The 16027-nt window shown below is 42.9% G+C and overlaps 1 protein-coding gene across 1 annotated transcript; it reads left to right on the forward strand.

Annotated features, from left to right (window-relative positions):
- Window positions 1-7648: 7648 nt before the first annotated feature.
- LOC136443011 (uncharacterized) lies at window positions 7649-9950 on the forward strand. The gene is made up of 3 exons (XM_066440057.1): window positions 7649-8641; window positions 8870-9085; window positions 9673-9950. The coding sequence occupies exons 1-3, from the start codon at window positions 8593-8595 to the stop codon at window positions 9948-9950; spliced, it is 543 nt and encodes a 180-aa protein (XP_066296154.1). The 5' UTR covers window positions 7649-8592.
- The last annotated feature ends 6077 nt before the right edge of the window (window positions 9951-16027 follow it).

The raw sequence follows: 16027 nt of genomic DNA on the forward strand, positions 1-16027 counted from the left end.
ACATGATTGGTAACTCAACTTGGTCTAGGCGAAGAAAGGAAACTAACGATATGCTGTCCTTCATCCATGCAGACCTGGAGCAATGTTGTGAGCTCGGGAGTTCGTATGTGCCTTTTTGCAACACCAGATCAAGTAGACAAATGCATAGTTCAGTACAGGAAAGGTAAGTATTTGCAAGGCAAGTTCAATGTGCTGACAAAGAAGTGTTAGTCCACAGATGAATCCATGATCCAGGCCATAATCTGCTCTAAAGTACAGAGGGTTCCTATCAGGTAGGAATTCCAGTGCCGTACTCTAAGCTCTGTCTTCGATCCCACAAAGCAGGTATGGCTTCCACGCAGTGCCAGGGTTGATGTTCAGGCAATGCGACAGCTCTCCCACTACAAGCTGGACATGTTTGTGAAGTCAATTGACATTGGTTCTTTGTATCATCTGGCTAGGGGGCTTGGTGTTAGTAGGTCTGTGACTGCCCTAGTCCACATGGTGATTGATCTGCACTTTCAAGTTCCACATCTGAGAAAGCAGCTGCATTGGTTCAATGGAAGAGAGAATCATTTCAGTTTTCAGATAACGGTACTCGGGAGGCGGCTATCATCCCCGTGACTTCACCCCGGAGACCATACAAATAAAACACAAGGCCATGACAAGTGAGCTAAGGATTGTCTTGTTGCCCATTTTATCAATCACAATGTGTATTTGCTTCACTGACATCTGTCTTTGAGTACAATCCTTTCAGAGATATCAACTTCGAAATCACTAGTGGAATATTGGAGAAAATAGTTTGTTGTGATATTGGGCCATGCCTCATGGCGTCCACGGGAGCGGGCCCAGTCACTGCTTCGACAACTGCTGGTCCTTTGGGTAAACGCAGCAATGTAGTTGAGCCTCAAGGTCGGCCTCAAGATCGCACGGATATCGCGGATGAGGGGGGCGCTGGAGGAAGGAGGGAGGGGCCGGGGCGCGGCCAGCGAAAAAGTCAAAGACCTCACACGGAGGTAAAGCGGCCGAGACAGCCCCAGCCACTGCTTCAAGTTCAAAAGCCACAGGGACAAATGTCTGTAACGAAATAAAGGTACTATTGCAGTAAAGCGTTTGCACCATATTAGCACTGCACATTGCTAATTGAAATGTGTCTACAAAGATTGTTGTGTTGCAGTTGTTTTTCTGTAACGAAATAAAGGTTCCAGTTGTGGTTAAACTCTTACTCAGCTTTGTCGTTCATGTGTGATACAACTTCTTGGAAAATAGGCTGGGACAGTCCTTCCTCACTTCGGGACAATTGAAATTTATCTTCGGGACAATTCAGGGACAATAGGGAAAAAAGTTAATTTCGAGGCCTGATATCCCTGTGCTGGAGTTTTCTAAATATCAACAACAACCTCTAACTTTTCTGCGCACTGATTGGCTCATCCCTAATGAGATTAAATAACCACTATATAAGGCGGGGAAGCCCACGCTTAGGTCAGTGCAGTAAACGGACTCATCCGCCACACTTCTTGAGCGGCACGGACGGATTGCTCTAGACATAGTGCGAATACAACAGCGGACGGGGAGAGTGGTCCGCGGGCGAGGGAAGAAGGACATTAGTGAGAGAGTGGAGACTTTGTGCCGAATTGGTAGAGGTAACGAAGGTTGGGCTTAGTGAGGGTTTTTTTTATCGATTTGGTATATTTGTAATTCTGATTTTGGTTGAATGGTCAGGTGTGGAAGTTGTTTGCAAGTATGCTAGTTGCCACGTGCACGGCTGAACGTTATGTCGGAGCGGTCTTCCTTCATAGAGTCGGCGTGCTACGGGCTGAATCCGGAGACGATTGATACGTCTTTTTGGTGGCTGGGTTGGTTATTAATTTTGACATGTTTTTAGATGTCTCAGGTACCAACCATGCCGGTAGTGCAAGGAAGACCGAGTCGGGCAGGAGCAGCTCAAGGTAACTAGGGAAACCCAACAGCCCCAGGCCAGGGAAAGTTAAATTCTGTACACTCCAAACTTTGATATGAATCATGACGTAACTAAGTAAGATACGAGACCAGTGTTGAAAATGTTTTTATTTTTTGCCCACTTGTTGGCGCCGTTATTTTGTGTATGTGCTTGTGTGTTTCTCTCGCGTTTTTGTTGTGCTAAACTTACTGTTTCTTTCTCGTCTGTGCCCATTTCGTATAAAAAATAGAGGTGAGGTTTGAGCGTTACTCAGCCCAGGACAGGACATCCAAAGAGTCACTTCCTTCAAACTTATCGGAGTTCACATCTCTGCCGATCTGACTTGGGACGCTCACATTGAGTACATGATGAACAGAGCTCGACCAAAAATGTATTATCTTAGTGTTGCTAAAAAGGCGGGGCTCTCTGTAGAAGTCCTAACCCAGATCTACCTGACGTTCATCAGACCTACCCTTGAGTACTAGTATGCTAGTCCGGTGTGGGGTGGACTGCCCAAACACCTATCTGACTCACTACAGTCAATCCAAAATCGTTGTCTCAGAATCTTTGGGCTACACAGAGAACACTTGCCATGGGTGGCTGGCAGCATGTATGTACCAAAAGAAAAGAATATTCGGTGAAAGGCATAACATTAAAAATAATATCTTTTGCTCTAATTCAGAGAAAACACTCAAAAAAGGCTGTAGTAAGGGCCATAAATGTCTCGGGCGAAGAGCTTCCCTATGTTTTTGTACAGTACAGATTCCTTGGTAACCTTGTCAAATTAACAGGAAGCCACATGGCAACTCTAAGAAAAATGCTACAAGGCCATACGTCCGATGCAACCCCAGTACAATTGAAATGTTTAAGAACAAAAAAGAATTTGACCCCATTGCAGGACCTTCAAAAATATGTTATGAGGTAACAAAAGCTGTAGGCTCCAGCACAGGTGTTGACACACCATGTAAACTTCCAAGAGGCCGTAAACAAGTGACAGACATTATTAGGAAAAGCAAAGACATGCAAGTAGACGATCCTGTTTAACGTGTACTTTCTTTTATGGAAGAAGAGGGACCTGAAGATAGATTATTCCAAAACATAATCAAATCACCCAGCTCAAGTATTCAAATCCTATACAACGCACGCCAAATTAATGACATTAAGGCCATGACAAGTGAGCTAAGGATTGTCTTGTTGCCCATTTTATCAATCACAATGTGTATTTGCTTCACTGACATCTGTCTTTGAGAACAATCCTTTCAGAGATATCAACTTCGAAATCACTAGTGGAATATTGGAGAAAATAGTTTGTTGTGATATTGGGCCATGCCTCATGGCGTCCACGGGAGCGGGCCCAGTCACTGCTTCGACAACTGCTGGTCCTTTGGGTAAACGCAGCAATGTAGTTGAGCCTCAAGGTCGGCCTCAAGATCGCACGGATATCGCGGATGAGGGGGGCGCTGGAGGAAGGAGGGAGGGGCCGGGGCGCGGCCAGCGAAAAAGTCAAAGACCTCACACGGAGGTAAAGCGGCCCAGACAGCCCCAGCCACTGCTTCAAGTTCAACAGCCACAGGGACAAATGTCTGTAACGAAATAAAGGTACTATAGCAGTAAAGCGTTTGCACCATATTAGCACTGCACATTGCTAATTGAAATGTGTCTACAAAGATTGTTGTGTTGCAGTTGTTTTTCTGTAACGAAATAAAGGTTCCAGTTGTGGTTAAACTCTTACTCAGCTTTGTCGTTCATGTGTGATACAACTTCTTGGAAAATAGGCTGGGACAGTCCATCCTCACTTCGGGACAATTGAAATTTATCTTCGGGACATTTCAAGGACAATAGGGAAAAAAGTTAATTTCGAGGCCTGATATCCCTGTGCTGGAGTTTTCTAAATATCAACAACAACCTCTAACTTTCCTGCGCACTGATTGGCTCATCCCTAATGAGATTAAATAACCACTATATAAGGCGGGGCAGCCCACGCACAGGTCAGTGCAGTGAACGGACTCATCCGCCACACTTCTTGAGCGGCACGGACGGATTGCTCTAGACATAGTGCGAATACAACAGCGGACGGGGAGAGTGGTCCGCGGGCGAGGGAAGAAGGACATTAGTGAGAGAGTGGAGACTTTGTGCCGAATTGGTAGAGGTAACGAAGGTTGGGCTTTGTGAGGTTTTTTTTTATCGATTTGGTATATTTGTAATTCTGATTTTGGTCGAATGGTCAGATGTGGAAGTTGTTTGCAAGTATGCTAGTTGCCACGCGCACGGCTGAACGTTATGTCGGGGCGGTCTTCCTTCATAGAGTTGACGTGTTACGGGCTAAATCCGGAGACGATTGATACGTCTTTTGGTGGCTGGGTTGGTTATTAATTTTGACATGTTTTTAGATGTCTCAGGTACCAACTATGCCGGTAGTGCAAGGAAGACCGAGTCGGGCAGGAGCAGCTCAAGGTAACTAGGGAAACCCAACAGCCCCAGGCCAGGGAAACGTTAAATTCTGTACTCTCTAAACTTTGATATGAATCATGACGTAACTAAGTAAGATACATATGAGACCAGTGTTGAAAATATTTTATTTTTTGCCCACTTGTTGGCTCCGTAATTTTGTGTATGTGCTTGTGTGTTTCTCTCGCGTTTTTGTTGTGCTAAACTTACTGTTTCTTTCTCGTCTGTGCCCATTTCGTATAAAAAATAGAGGTGAGGTTTGAGTGTTACCCAGGCCAGGACATCCAAAGAGTCACTTCCTTCAAACTTCTCGGAGTTCACATCTCTGCCGATCTGACTTGGGACTCTCACATTAAGTACATGATGAACAGAGCTCGACCAAAAATGTATTATCTTAGTGTTGCTAAAAAGGCGGGGCTCTCTGTAGAAGTCCTACTCCTAACCGAGGTCCACCTGACGTTCATCAGACCTACCCTTGAGTACAAGTATGCTAGTCCGGTGTGGGGCGGACTGACCAAACACCTATATGACTCACTACAGTCAATCCAAAATCGTTGTCTCAGAATCTTTGGGCTACACAGAGAACACTTGCCATGGGTGGCTGGCAGCATGTATGTACCAAAAGAAAAGAATATTCGGTGAAAGGCATAACATTAAAAAGAATATCTTATTGCTCTAATTCAGAGAAAACACTCAAAAAAGGCTGAAGTAAGGGCCATAAATGTCTCGGGCGAAGAGCTTCCCTATGTTTTTGTACAGTACAGATTCCTTGGTAACCTTGTCAAATTAACAGGAAGCTACATGGCAACTCCAAGAAAAATGCTACAAGGCCATACGTCCGATGCAACCCCAGTACAATTGAAATGTTTAAGAACAAAAAAGAATTTGACCCTATTGCAGGACCTTCAAAAATATGTTATGAGGTAACAAAAGCTGTAGGCTCCAGCACAGGTGTTGACACACCATGTAAACTTCCAAGAGGCCGTAAACAAGTGACAGACATTATTAGGAAAAGCAAAGACATGCAAGTAGACGATCCTGTTTATCGCGCACTTTATTTTATGGAAGAAGAGGGACCTGAAGATAGATTATTCCAAAACATAATCAAATCACCCTGCTCAAGTATTCAAATCCTATACAACGCACGCCAAATTAATGACATCTCAACTTTTTGTACTATTGATAATCCTGCTATGTTAGGTGCCGATATAATTTTCAAGTGTGGCTCATTTTGGGTTCTTGGCACCTCGTATACGCGTTCAAATCTAGTACTTAAAGGCACTGACGTGTCCCCAACAATGTTAGGCCCCATGGCGGTTGTCCAAGACAAAAATAAAGAATCGTATATACCTCTTTTTCAGACAATAGTCAGTGAAAAACCTGAACTAAGAAAAACACTAAAGGCTTTGGAACAGATGGTGAAACTATTCTGATAGAATCTTTAAAAGACACATTTCCAAACGCAAAAGGATATCGATGTAGCATCCATCTTTGGAAAAATATTAAAAACAAATGTCGCACATTGGGTATTACCCCATCCAACTCTTTACAAATTGTTGATGATTTGAAAAATCTGTGCTTGAATACTGAACACTTCGAAAATGATTATGCTATTCTAGAAGAGAATTGGATTGAACTTGATAAATGCTTCCATGACCAAACTTTTGAAGTACAGTCAAACCTGCCTAAGGCGACCACCCGGCGGACCGAGCAAAAACGGTCGCGATGGACAGGTGGTCGCCATGAAGAGGATTCCACTCACATGATTCCAGGTCGAGGTTTTCAAATACAGTACGTAAATGATGAAAAAATTATGTGAATTTAGACAGCATGACCCCCTCACCAGGTTCAATTCTCATTGACAGAAAGATCCTACAAAAATTACATTTTCCGTTATCGATGTAATAATTGTATACCGCTACATCGTGTACAAATTTTCGTCATAATTTTGACTACAAAATGATGGTTGCTAAAAAACATTCCAGTACTAATTTAAAAAGACAATGTTCTCGTAACCAATAACGACAACCATTATTTATACACACAACATGCCTGCGAGTCCCTCAACGCTATGCTCAAAAGATGGGCGTCGTTTCGGAGTCAGCAGATTGATACTTTTATGAAGGATATCAAAGATTTTGTTCTTTGGCAAGAAGAAAATGTTGTGCAGGCTTATCTGGGTATGTCAGCCAAGTGGGAAGTTAGAGATAAAAATCTTCAAAAAAACACCTGAACGGTTAATTAATAACAACATTAAAGGTGTCAGAAGAGCTCACCGAAAAAAACCTGCTTTTTATGGGATATTCATGTGGTATTGAAGAAATAGAAGATGTGGAATGGGGGTCTGGGCTTATGCCTTCAAACTAAATGAGACAGGATTATCAGAAACCACGATAAAAGGTATGATACTAAACGCTAAAAACCTATTGGATTCAGGAATGATAAGAGAAGGTTTCAGTGATCCAAAAGAAATAATAGTGAATAGTGAATCTTCTTCTAAGTATCCACAGTGTTAAGCCAATGAAAAGTGGGGGATTTAAGTGAGATTGTCAGGGATACAAAGCCAGCACAATCTGTGCACACACTCTGGCCACAGCTTGTGACTGTAATGATTTCGTAGTTTATGTAGATTATATAGTTACCTTCGCCGAGAAGGTTATGCAGAGGGTAGCGTTTGTGGGTGTGTGTGTCTGTAGTTGACCAGGATAACTCAAGAATGCCTTGATGGATTGTTTTGATATTTGGTAGGTTTTGATGAGATTTTGGGCCCCCTAGCGGCTTCTTCCGGTACTGCAGCGGAACCTCCTGTTTTGATATCTCGTGTTCTGGACATGCTATGGAACTGGTTTTTGAGTGGTACATAGATCTTTGGACAGAGAGTAAGTCCATCGTGGTGACCCTTGCGGACCTGAGATACGGTGCCACGACAGCCGTAAGGGTTAAGTAAGTAGATTTTGATTCTACTACATCAATTAATGGCATCATCAACTTGAATGCCGACAGGCCGATCGAAGAATACATCCCGAGTTGACATTTACTTCATTTCATCATGTCTAACACACTGGTATTTTTTTTTCCGTTAGAGCGCACCTGTCGGGGGTGGAGATCCAGTTAACCGGAAACACAATGCTCACTCTGCGGGTCGTCCTGCCGGAGTCGACTGTGAAGTCTTCGGGAGGTCAGACGTCCTTTACAGATTTGTTATTTGTGGGTTCAAGGCATTATCATTTTCCATTAGTAATCAACATGATTATTTTTTTTTTAATCAGTGCTTAAGATGATAAAGCAATGTCAGTTCAAACTGTTCTTTCATCTTCAGGTCTACTTTTTTTGAGACAGGAGGCTGTGCACGATGCAGAACCTACAGGCTCTAAAGAAAACTGAGTTGAAAGATCTCCTTTGGTCACTTGCCCTAGGCGTTAGTGGGCTAAAGTCTGATTTGTTAAAAAGGTCATATTGGCACATCGAAGTTTGGTCATAATAACACTACAGCCACAGCTAATCAAACTGAAGTCAGAGCCGATGAAACAGCAGGAAACAGGGCAATCAATATGGACAGATGTCAGAGTTTAACTTTGCAGCACTGTACAACTATATGATTATTCAAACAAAGAAATTTAACCATAGAAACCTGTCAACTACCTCCTACGAAAAAATTAGGTCTTAACAGTTCTATAAGGTGGGTAATGTGAAAACATAATATAATTGCAAAGAAACACGGCTCAATCTATGTGAAGGTCAAGTTGAAGCAAAAAAAGGAGACTAGATTATGATCAAGCTAAGTTAGAAGAGAGGAGTCAGGATGTGTTAGCCAAAGAGAAAGAGATTGTATAGAAGAGAGATGAAACAGTGATGCTACTGCAATCATTGCCTAAGATTTTAAATCTGAGGGTGGCATCGCTAAAAAGAAAACCCACTTTCCAGGACATGATTGGTAACTCAACTTGGTATAGGCGAAAAAAGAGGAAACTAAGGAATCGATCCGATATGCTGTCCTTCATCCATGGAGACCTGGAGCAATGTTGGGAGTTCGTATGTGCCCTTTTGCAACACCAGATCAAGTAGACAAATTCATAGTTCAGTACAGGAAAGTATTTGCAAGGCAAGTTCAATGTGCTGACAAAGAAGCTTTAGTCCACAGATGAATCCATGATCCAGGCCATAATCTGCTCTTAAGTACAGAGGGTTCCTATCAGGAAGGAAGTCCAGTGCAACTGGAGGCAGCCATGGTGTCCTGGCAGCTGGCAAACCCCGAGCCAAGCAGGGACAACGCAGGTAACATGTCGATACGAATCTAACTTCATATTCGAATTCTCTATGTATCCGTTCTAGTTCTTGCCCTGTCCCAGGCGCCCTGTCTACTGTACAGCTTTCAATGTGATGTCGTTGATTGATTATAGCAAGATTATAGTACATTTTTCTGCTTGATTTCCGATTTATTTGGCAAATACTCCATGTTTCAACCGTCGCCACACCATGACTGAGATTTGTAACATTTTACAGGTGAGCTCATGGTGTCGAAGACAGTACTTTGCAAACCAGCGGTGCCGGTTGACCAGCTGAAGTGCGACGACGTCCGATCGACAGTTTCGGCATGGATCAGGGCGCTGAACCCCGGCACCACGCTGAAGTTCAGCGACCCGACGCACAAGCCGCCGTACTGGCCGGAAGACATTCCGTGGGACCGCCCTTCCAAGGCACCTAAGGGATACCAAGGAGGTATTGTAACACAATGTTGTTTTTAGTTACATGACGTTCCAAATTTTAATCTTGAGTGTGCTTTCCGCTTAACATCTTGTTTGTCTAGTCTTTGTAATGTAGACATTTTCTCCCATGCTCATGTTCTTGTGCAGTGGCAGCGCTTATTTTCTTAAGTTGAGTCATCGCCAGTTTGTTTTCACGTTGTTTTGTTTGTGACTGATATGAGTTGTTGATGTTGTGATATTTTGTGTGTCAAAAATAAACGCAACATCAAAAGATGGTTTTGTCGTGTGGCGTAACGGCAGGGTGTTCGACTCAGAACCAAGACGTCCCAAGTTCGAATCCCCCCGACGCCACTGATGTCGTGCCCTTGGGAAAGGCACTTAACACGACTTTCCTCACTTCGCCCAGGTGTATAAGAATAAAAATGGGTATGTTGTTATCTGTATGTGGCACTGTTGATATGAGTTCTAAAAAACTTGAGTGCAGTGCCACGTCGTCCTTGTCTGTCAAAAACCGATGTAAATAAAGGAGTCGGAGGATCCCGCTAGAGGTTTCCTGAGTCTGTATTTTGCTTATTTCAAGTACATATCCCTCCCGTACAGACTGGACCATGGCGATGAGGAGGGTCCTCCGAAGCATGCTGTTACATGTCGGGGAAGACCCGGCGACATACTGTGCCGGCCCGGTGCCCAGTCAGCGGACAAGGCCATTACCAGCACCCCGCACACCCCGACACAGACCCGCTGAGGCCGGACCAACGCCGGATGGGAACCTGGCCTCGCGGAAGAACCAGGACCAGCGTTGGGATCCCAGCACACCCGTCACACCGAGCCCTACACGTGCTATCTCCAGCCACCTCTCCGACAGTTGGGCAGTTTAATCAGACTCACCGCAGGAATCATCAGTACAGAACTTTATTGAGAAAGAAAGAACACTGATTTTCCAACTCGTTACTTACCCTTTCAGAAAAGGAAGACGAAAGAAAAATAAGTTATTTTGACAGTTATCATGTTATAAAAGACTCCAGGTTACACAAATCCTAGATCATTTACATGCAGTTGTAAGTACACTCATTTCTGTTACATAGAAATAAGACAGAACAAACTGATGGTATTAGAGGACGAATAGTGATTTTTATTTCGTTTCGTTACAAAAGATGTTCAGTAAAATTAGTTATCTTAGAACATATATTGGTGCCAAGATTAACAGCATTGTACTTAATTTTATTCCCCAAAATGTAAAGCAAGCATAGTCTGGTTTACTAAGGGAAAAGGAAACTTAGAACAGTAAGAGGAAAAGATAGAAAGAAGGAAGGAAGGAGAAAAAGATATCACACCACCCTATGTTATAAGACTGTTTAATCAGAGTCCAGACACAACTCCAAGGCTGTGTACTCAAAGTTAGTCTCCTTCGCAGACTTCCTATGACAGCAGACTGGATATGAACAGCGGCCGTCCCTCGGCTACACAACTCCCTTTAGAGACCCCCCCCCCCAATATATACGCCGCTGTCAAAGGAAGTCTGCGAAGGAGGCTAACTCAAAGTCACCACGTAACTCATCCACAGGGCTTTAAACCATGACAAATTGACCGTTGAAAGGGATACAACTAAGTGTCAATAGAGTTCTGCAAAAAAATTTCTAATCTATGTTATGTGTTTAGCAATGTTTCTGTTGTCTCGAAGATGCTAGGTTAAAGTTGCTACCTCTAGTCATTAGTATCCTAGAACCTATATTGTTTTTATAGCACAGGAGATAGCAGCACCATGTTTGTATTTGTTTCAGAAGACTAGTTATCCCAGGACTTTATTGTTAGTGCAGTTGATAGCACAATATCTTAGTTGCTTAAAATGATGTCAAGCAATGACAGGACAAGGGAACTTGGGAAGTCAGAAAGGGAAGTAGACTAGAGAGAAGAAAGGAAGGAAAAGAGATCACGACATAGAGTTGGTTATGTTATATTAATGATGACATTATAGTTAGATGCATCATAGTTAGGATGATGTGTTCTCTATGATGACGTCACTGGTTGTGACGTATGTCAGTCACTTCCATCATGTTGACTCCGCCGGTTGAGTGATTAAAGATCCCAAGTTGTATTCAGCGTCTGAGTCGCTTACTAGCGCCCTTGGCCACTTAGTGGCGTTAAGATTTCATTTTCCATAAGAGAACAAAAATGTCAATGTTAAAACCCATTCCAGTTCCCATGTTTTCTGTGAAAATGTACAAGGTTAGTTGTTTTAAGTTCGCTTTTTCTCTCTAAGGGAAAAAAAGAAGTTATAACCCATTCTAGTTCTTATGTACACTGTGAAAAAAAAAGATTTTCAAAAAAGGTTTTCTTTTTCTTTACAAGAGAACAAGAAAAAGTCAATGCTCAAAGCCTCAAACCGATTCCAGTTCTCATGTTTACTGTGAAAAAGTAGTCAGTTGTTTTAAGTTCTCTTTTTTCCAACAAGAGGAAAAAAGAATGTCAATGTTCAAACCCATTCCAGTGTTTAAATTAAGTCAGTTATTCATCTTCACCTGTCGTGTGTAGACATGTTTGTGTGTTTATCCCATTACAGTATGGCACCTTGTAGCAACGTTTTTTCTAAATACTCTATTTAGTTGATTTTATCACGGATAGCATAAATGACGATGATGACCGAATCATATGAATTTACCACGGCGTTGCAGCGCAAGTACAATGTTTGTATACTACTCAATAGACACATTTGAATCAAGGCGAAGGAGGATATGCTATTCCTTCTGAAACAGACTACACTACTCAAAGAACTGTATCATCAAACGTTTGTTGGAATCGGACGCCTACTACAGAAACTCGTTTTTTCGTGACTAATATGACTTACTGTGAATTTGTGCATCTAGTTTACCTTTTCATGTTTGTATGTCCTTTGGTGTTTATGTTAAGCTTCTAACTCTTTTAAAATGTATTACTTGTCTATGGGCTTGTTTTATATACCCGAAATAAAGAATAAATGAATCAGTAGTTTCATCTTCATTCCATCTCAGATTATCTGATGATTGTCATACTTAGTCCTTGTGCTACTTAGTTGGTTACTTGTGGCAAAGCCACACACACTGTAAAGTATAGCTAATGGGGTATTAGCGATGATGACAGCGGTGGGGAGTTGGAGAGAAATTCCCGGAGTCTCTCAGGGAAAAGGAAGAAACAAGAAAATGAAATAAGAAAAAGAAGAGCAAGATGGTAAGCGTATACATCACAAGTTGTTAAAAAAATATAGTCATCATCAAAACTTTGCTTTAAACTTTGCTTTCTTCCCTTGACCAAAGTAGTGGTGTTAATTTCACCTTCTTACTTCGAAGTCATCGTCAATTGAGTTGGTTTTCATTTCCGAATAACTGGTAGTTTTATGCAATTTTTTTACCTGTTTCAAAAATGTTACTGTGGACCTGAGAACCAGAACATTAGCTTGTTTTGTTACAGGTTGAACATTTAAGGTGGCAATCTTGCAAGTCACCAGCAAAAAGACCACATTGTTATTGGTGTCACCGTGCCTGAAGGCTCCTCATCTGACACCAGCTGAAAGGAAGCAGAGGGCACTGCGCAAAATTGTTGACAGCGACGGCACACACATACAAGGGAGCAATAACCAATAGAAAGCTTTTTGTCAATATGCTGGGCTGGTGGCATGGTTGACACAGTCAAGTCCTATTTACAGAACATAGCATCAACGCCTTTACCATTCCCGAAAGGTGACGTGACGGCATAATTTGCATCAGAATAGAGCGGCGGGATTACATGACACATGAGAAAGTCTTTCATTTCGTCTGTGACACTCATCCAGTCGACAATACAAGTACCAAGTTATCTGTGACAATCATCCATTCGACTCAAGACTTCGACATGCCGAACCGCGACAAGACCAAGCAGAAACGGCAGAACAGGGGCAAGACAAGGTGCTTGGTTGGGGTGGCCGGGGTCGCGAAGAAAAATGCAGCAGCGGCGGCGGCCGAGAGTGCATTCAACTTGACGAAAATGACCATCAACTTGCAGGCCGCTGTGGTTGTGGCGGAGACAGCCAACGCAACCGCCGCGAAGGTTACGGAACAGGCCGCAGGTGAGATGAAGAGGCAGATCAACGATCTCCAGGCCGAAGTTGACAGCCACCGACGGGAAAAGGCGACCGCCTTGGAGGAGGCAGAGAGGCCAGAGCAAACGGCGACGGGAGTCACCGCCGTAGTATGTCATAGTCTGTATAGACTGACTATATATATATATATCCTAATTCTACCAAAGATTATTACAATGTTCCCAGGGACAAGCTATTCGACGAACAATGCCTCCGCCGGTGCCAGTTCCTCTGCAAAGTTAAGTAAGTTGTTGTGTGTGAAAGTAGAAAAACAATATGTTTAAAGTAACATTTGTAAACAATGTACGTAATTGAACCCTTTGGCTTCAATGCTTTTGTGCTAGCGTCTCCTTACCATGTGCACAATGAACCATTACTTCATTCCTTTGTTCATTCCGCACCAACAGCACAAGCAGCTGAAAGAGGGGTGACCAGGGTGGATCCCAGTGGAGAAGGCAATTTGTAACGTGTGAAAGTAGAAAACAATGTGTTTAAAGTAATATTTTTTAACAATGTACGTAATTCAGCCCTTTGCCTGGTGATGAAGCCTCACCTGTCCAGCATCCCAAATGACAAGCACGACATCGTGACGGACGCCAAACGCGGCACAACTGTCATGGACATCGCTGGGAGGCTGTCGGCACGATTATGCAAAGTCCTCATGGAGCTGGGAGACGGCATTTTGCAGTGTGCACCCACGTGGTAAATATTTGTTCATTGGGAATAATAAGTGACAAATGCCATCTTATCGATAAGTTGCCGTCTTCCGTGTTTTACCACTTGTGTCTTGTGTGTGAATGCAACCTATTAGCAGCGACGAGAGAACTGTCATTGTCCAGCCCTAATAATGTTAACATGTTTATTGTGAAAGACTGTTGGTTGCTTAAATATGTATGATAAGAAGCAATCCTTAAGATTCCATAAAGAGTAAAAGTTAGTCTTGTTTATATAACAGTGCGGCAACAGCAAGTCCAGTCCAAAGTTTTCCGCCGTGGCCTGCACCAAGTAACAAAGGCGGTGGCGCGATCATCCCGGCCGGCGTCTTTATCCACGTGAACAGACGGAAGAAGGAAGGGATGGTGCCGATGTTGAAGAAGCTCCAACACCATGGCTAAGGCAGGCGACGGGAGATCCACTACGGCCAGGGTGAGGATCATGGCGGCAGCGGTATTCACAAGGGAGGAGCTGCTGACCAGAACAGCATTGGGAGACGGAAGGAGGCTGCAGCTCGACATGAGCAGCATCGAGGCCATAACTGGTGAGGCTCAACACTTTTAAAAGTTCTGTAACATGATACTACGACATGTTTGATCACTATGCCACCAATTCTATCAAAGCATAGCCGACTTGCAGTTGTATTTTGACACAACGCCACAAGCACCGTCAATTGACCAAATAGCTAAAATCATTCATGCACTTATTCATCGCACATTTTTAAAGATGTATCTTTTTTCTGTAAACAGAATGGGTGGCGGAGTTCGAGGGTCGGGCAATCGATGCGCGACTTACACAGGACGCCATTTCCGCCATCAATGCCAAGTGTCGCCACCTTCGGAAGGAGAAGAGAGACGCAGAGGATGCAGCGAAAGCGGGGCCCAAGTCTAGTTAAAAAGTATTAAAATAAATAAAAAAACATGTTGATGTGTATGCAACGCTTCTGTCATTTCTTAACCACTTTCTATATCATTGAATGTTCACTTATGATTACCCCAAGGGAACATTTAAATTGAAGACAACAAGTTGATATTCTTTGGAAAAATTGAAAGTATGGATTAGGAGACAACAAGATGCACAAAACGTATTCGTTCCTTGTTTATGAAATTCGTTGCGTGAACCGTCAAATTTTGGTCCCTCCGAGGTCACAGGGCGGTACCTGCTTCTGGGATACAAGCTTCGCTCTTCGCCTTAGGAAGCAGGTGACATCTGCGTGGCTCTTAGCTCTGGGGACCAGGTAACACACTTCAAATGCAATATTTGTGTACGCGTGGCTTTTAGCTATAGTCGAAAAAGCTTTACATGGCAGTGAGGAACACACATTCACCACTATAGTGAAAGAATGCATTCCATCTATCCGCACTGGAGCGAAAAACAAATGTAAAACAACTGCTCATATAAACGAGATATCCTTTAAAACGGACAAGTTGAAGCGGAAATCAAATCGACACCTAACAACAAAGCCCCAGGCGAAGACCAGATTGTTAAAGAATTCTTGAAAGGGGGAGGTACGAACTGTTGAAATATTAAACCGTGAAAACATGACTAGCAACACTTTGAATGTTGTGTCAAAGTTGAGTCACTGTATCTACGTTAACAATATTTCAAGATGTTACATTCCTGTTCTGTATCTGACCAACAACTATCTACCAAAGTTGCCCTTCCCCATAAACTTGTGTTCACCTTCCTGAAGTCCAAACAGAAACGTGTGAGGCAACAACACGGTCTTATGCCAGCCAAATCAAGCACGGCGTGAAGGCAGACGACACGTTCTGCTAGTAAATATGTCAAGTCTACAGAACGTACCAGTAAAGGTACTAAGCGGATATCCTGTTGTTCTTGCACTATCCATGGCATGATAGTAACACTTGTTTCAGAGGGAAAATCTCAAGAGGCCATTGCTCACCTTGACCTTTTTGCTTCTCACAGTCGAGACTACTTGCAGACAATAGTTCAACAGCTGACTTGGATTATTCAACGTTCTTATGATTTCTGCTCTGACCAAACAAAAAGATGGTCAGAAAGAAAAAAACACGTATCTGCATAATAAGTAAGCAATTTGTTTTGTCTTCCTTGTTTCTTTCTACCTTTGTACCTCATTAGATTTCATCTCTGAACATATAGGGAATATAGTGCAGGGCTTTAGATATA

This window comes from Branchiostoma lanceolatum, chromosome 10 (assembly GCF_035083965.1).
Source record: "Branchiostoma lanceolatum isolate klBraLanc5 chromosome 10, klBraLanc5.hap2, whole genome shotgun sequence".
Classification (NCBI taxonomy): Eukaryota; Metazoa; Chordata; class Leptocardii; order Amphioxiformes; family Branchiostomatidae; genus Branchiostoma; species Branchiostoma lanceolatum.

Bases quoted from the DNA above. Each gene is read 5' to 3' on its own strand.
- LOC136443011 (XM_066440057.1), top strand. From the start codon at position 8,593: ATGGTGTCCTGGCAGCTGGCAAACCCCGAGCCAAGCAGGGACAACGCA. The intron at 8,642-8,869 runs GTAACATGTCGA...AACATTTTACAG, and splicing joins GCCAAGCAGGGACAACGCAG to GTGAGCTCATGGTGTCGAAG. The intron at 9,086-9,672 runs GTATTGTAACAC...CCTCCCGTACAG, and splicing joins ACCTAAGGGATACCAAGGAG to ACTGGACCATGGCGATGAGG.